The following is a 4,692-nucleotide window of genomic DNA, read 5'->3' on the forward strand; positions in this document are numbered from 1 at the left end:
TCACCACATTCCGCAGTTGGGCTGGGATGAGGCACTCCATGGTCCTAATCAGGTGGGAGGTCAGGGTGACTGGTCTAAAGTGGGCTGGATTCTTGGCATGCAGCATTTTGGGAACCGGTACCACACAGGAGGTCTTCCAGAGAGTGGAGAACACCTCCAGGCTAAGGCTCAGGTTTTAGATGTAGCTGAGCTCATCAGCAAAGTTCCTCAGCAGCCTTGGGGGATGCCTTTCAGTCCAGAGGCTTTGTTTCAGTCTCTTCAGCTGGCGTCTTCCTGTATCAAAGTAACTGTAAGGGATTGGAGGCAGAATATGCTTCTTCTGATTCAGATTTGTTATTCCATAAATTTTCCAAGTTTTACAATCTTGGTTGGCATAACAAAACGTTTGTACGGAACTTCTGTAACAGAAGCGTAGAACGACTGAATCAAATTAAGATATCGAAGTTGTAGGTTCGATTCAAGCTTCCTTCTGTCATTTGTGGATGTGGGAAACCCCAAGAACCTGTGACAGCTTAAAGCAAGTTGAGCTGCCATGAAAACATCTAATAAATCACTCACTTTATAAGATAATTTAGAAGCAATTCCATTGTGGGACCAACTTTAACTGACATTAGTAACTAATCAGAAAATGAATATGAAATAAACTCAGAAAGTTTATATAATGTTTAAATTATTCACTTTAATTCATTAGTATCCATGTTTTTCAGGATTAAAAGCATCAGATTGGATTTTGAAGACTTGATCTCCAACAGTTTTGAAATCAGATCAGAGCTTCCTGCCATCTACCAGCTGAGAACAAAGAAGGAGAAGTTTGGAACTCTGACCAGAGTCATTTATGGTCAGAAATATGTGAAGAAGCCAAACAGAACCATCTTACTTGTTGGTGAAACAGGAACAGGAAAGTCTACTCTGATCAACGCTCTGGTCAACTATGCCATGGGGGTGAAGTTTGAGGATGAAGTCTGGTTTCAGATTGTAGAAGAAGAGAAGAGAAGTCAGAAAGAGTGCCAAACCTCAGATGTGATCGTCTATCAGATCTTTGAAGGTCAAACTCTGCCGTTCTCTCTGACCATCATCGATACTCCTGGGTTTGGAGACACCAGAGGGATTGAATATGATTTGAATATCAGTCAGAGATTGTTAGACTTGTTTAGATCGGAGGATGGAGTTCAGGAGATTCATGCAGTTGGTTTGTTGATAAAGGCAGCTGAGAACCGACTGAGTGACCGTCTGAAGTACATCTTTGACTCAGTGATGAATCTGTTTGGAAAAGACGTGGAGAAAAACATTGTAGCTCTGGTCACTCACTCAGATGGAACAACACCTGAAAATGCTCTAGAAGCTCTTGAAGTTGCAGATATTAAATGTGCCAAAGATGGAAACAATCAGCCTGTTCACTTTCTGTTTAACAATCAACAGAAGACAGAAAAAAACACAGCAGAGAAAACGGTTGCTTTGAAGCATTCCTGGGATTTTACTGAAGAACAAATACAAAACTTCACCACCTACTTAGACAGATCCAAACCTAAGACACTAAGAACAACCGTGAAGGTTCTGAAAGAGAGGATCAGACTGACTGCCTGCATCCAGAACCTGAATGAGAGAGTTGAGCTGAGTGAAAAGAAACAGAAAGAGATTAAACAGATGCAAGAAGCTCTAGAGAACAATGAAAAAGAGATGAAGAATAATGAGAACTTTACTGTAGAGATTGATGAGACCTATAAAGACAAAGAACCAATTAGTGGTGGGATGTGGTGGTGGATGCCTTTTTATGAAGGAGCTGTCTGTTGCACTCAATGCAAAGAGAACTGCCACTACCCTGGATGTACGATGGCCTGGTATCCTCAGCACTGTGAGGTCATGAAAGAAGGTCGCTGCACAGTTTGTACAGGAAAATGTCCTGCATCAGTTCATTTGAAAGAGAACTGGAAGTATGTGACCAAAACCAGAAAAGTTCAGAAGACTCTGGATTACCTGAAGGAGAAGTATGAAAAAAATAAAGCTGAATGTGAGATCAAGTCAAGACTTTTGGGAAAGCTTGAAGAGGAAGCCAGGTGGCTGTCTGCAAAAAGATCAATGTATCTGGATGAAGCATATCAACATGCTGACAGACTGAACCAAATCGGCCTCAACGATGCACCAGTTTCTACTTCTGTCCACCTGGACTTCCTACATGAAAGATTTAAGGAGAAAAGAGACACCCAGAAGATTGAGAAGCTGAATGAGATGAAACTAGCTGTGGGTGTGAATAACACTTTTCCAGTAGCACCTTACAGGGGTTCTGAACAGAGTAACTCATTTTGGTCCTGGTTAAAGAATTTAAAATAAAACACATAACCCATCTTTGAACATCTCTTGCTTCTGAAAAGGCTTCAGATATTCTTTTAACAATATGTTGAGATTCCAAATCATTGATTATATGTGAATTTTAATACTACTGTAATTACTTTGAACAGGGGCACATCTTTACATAATTTTATTCTAGAAAGTCATATCAGCTGCTATAAAAATCTTGTTATATTAAATAATTACTGTCCTTTTGACAGGTAAACCACAAGCTTTCAGGTATGATAGAGGGGTGGAAATCATATAGTGTAAATATTTCTTTTTTAATCTTATATTAGATTATGTTCACTCTTACTCTATTACATATGTTCTAACCTCTGATCTTTTATGTTAATTTTTAACATTGAAAATGTTAAATCTGAAGTTTTTGAATCTGATTGATAAATAATGTTATGTAATATTATATTACAGAAAAAAACTGTGTATAATGTTTTTTATTTTTTAATATTTGCTTGAAATTTTACATCTTTTGCAACATGGTCGCCTTTGTGGTTTGATTTTTGTCAATAAAGCAGTGGCTCAGTAAATCGTTTTTTTCTTAATGGCTTTACAGGAGTATCAGCTGCAAATGATCAACTTAATTCATTAACCTTTAGATCCTTTAATCTCTTAATGTGACAGTGATAGACACCTATTGCAGAAACCAGCAGGAGGCTCAGGCTTCTAACAACAACAGCTAAGAGCACTATTAACTGTTTGTGATTTGAAAATCTGTTTTTCAGATCACATGCCTATTTTATTTCATGCTATTCGTCTTACTCAATTGTTTAAAATCTGCCCTCCTGCAGCTCAGTGACCCAGGAGTTTGTACTTTGTCTACTGTTGATTAATTATATGTTGTTTTTAGGCCTCGGCATCTTCAAACATCAGGGAGCTTTCCTTATATTGTAATTCCTTGTGCAAAAATAGTCTAAATTTCATAGCCCCACACTGTAAAAAAAAAAAAAAAAAAAAACGTCAAAATTACGATAAATACCGGCAGCTGTGGTTGCCAAGAAATTACCTTAAAAAAGTTTTTTCTGTACAAGACAATACGGGACATTTTTTTTAGGTAGCCATACATTTATACAGCTGAAAACCTTTTTTTCACTGTAAGTCATTGTAGAAAAAAAAATATGGTAAACTTTGAACTGTAATGTCCTGTAAAAAAAAAAATTGCCCTTTCCATAGATTTGCACAGGTGTCAAGTAACGAAGTACAAATACTTTGTTACTGTACTTAAGTACACTTTTTAGGTATCTATACTCCATTACTTATTTTTCCTCCTACTTTTGACTTCTACTCATTACATTTTCACACAAGTATCTTTACTTTCTATTCCTTACATTATTAAAACAAATGTTTGTCGTTCGGTTTAAAGCACAGGTCACGGATTAGCGGACTGCGATGTTATGAACAACATTAAATCCAAAGGTAAAGCTGATATATTTGTTGTAGTCTCTTTGTTATTCACACACAATAAACAGCGATTAGCCGATGTGGGTTTTAAAACTGCAAAGCTTTGTCTTCAACTGAAAATCAAACGCGCGTCTACACAGACCAGTGTGATGCATTCGCGAGCGTCAGACAGCAATGGTGCATTTAGGAGCATGGGACATTTCAGACTTACAGACTTACGAAAGAGACAAAAACGGAACAGAACTCATACAATAATGTATTTATTCAGAAACAGTGTGGGCTTTCTTACAATACTGAATGCTCTATAATTGTGTTTCTGTTATTTTTTAAATATGCACATCTGCTAGCTTTTTATTCTAAAAAATCTATAATATTACAGCAGCAAATTATCAAAGTTTTTCAAAAGCCTGTTTAAAAGCGCCAAATGAGGCTTTGGATCGTACAGCGACAATTGCGCTGTCATTGTTTTACAGGTAAATCTTGTGCTAAATGCTGACTCTTGTCCTTTAACTAGTGATGGATATACAGGAATACAGTCATACAAGTGTAAACTCCTCTCAGATAGAACAGGATGCAATATTTGGCAATTTCTATTTTTATTTTTTCACCTTTTTTTTTTTTATTCAATGTAACATGAATGCATAAATACGTCATTTTATTTCAGTGTTAAATTCTGTTTAAAGTAACAGATCATTAAAAATTTCCCCTGACATTTACTGGTTGATTTTCTTTATTCGGACCCCACTGAGTTTTTATTAGTTACCCGTGGTTTCATGTTTCTAAATATATATTTCACGTCATGTGCGCCATCCAATGCAGATCATTGGCTCCATCCACATCTAGTGAAAACTAGTGTGATTGGATGAGTCGTATAACGCAAACACTCATTGGTTAGCTAAAGGAAATCATCAGAAGCAAGCAGGTGTTCTTCAAACTGCTAACGTGAAT

The 4,692-nt window shown here is 37.0% G+C and overlaps 1 protein-coding gene across 1 annotated transcript in view; it reads left to right on the plus strand.

Moving 5' to 3' along the window:
• Positions 1-696: 696 nt before the first annotated feature.
• The window catches only part of LOC107080793, a 17,650-nt gene continuing 13,654 nt past the window's right edge, over positions 697-4,692 (plus strand). The window contains exon 1 of the mRNA XM_015368997.1: positions 697-2,238. Coding sequence (XP_015224483.1) covers positions 697-2,238 — 1,542 coding nt within the window. The remainder of the gene's footprint in view (positions 2,239-4,692) is intronic.

Source organism: Cyprinodon variegatus, unplaced genomic scaffold, assembly GCF_000732505.1.
Source record: "Cyprinodon variegatus isolate N-32 unplaced genomic scaffold, C_variegatus-1.0 Scaffold2330, whole genome shotgun sequence".
Lineage (NCBI taxonomy): Eukaryota > Metazoa > Chordata > Actinopteri > Cyprinodontiformes > Cyprinodontidae > Cyprinodon > Cyprinodon variegatus.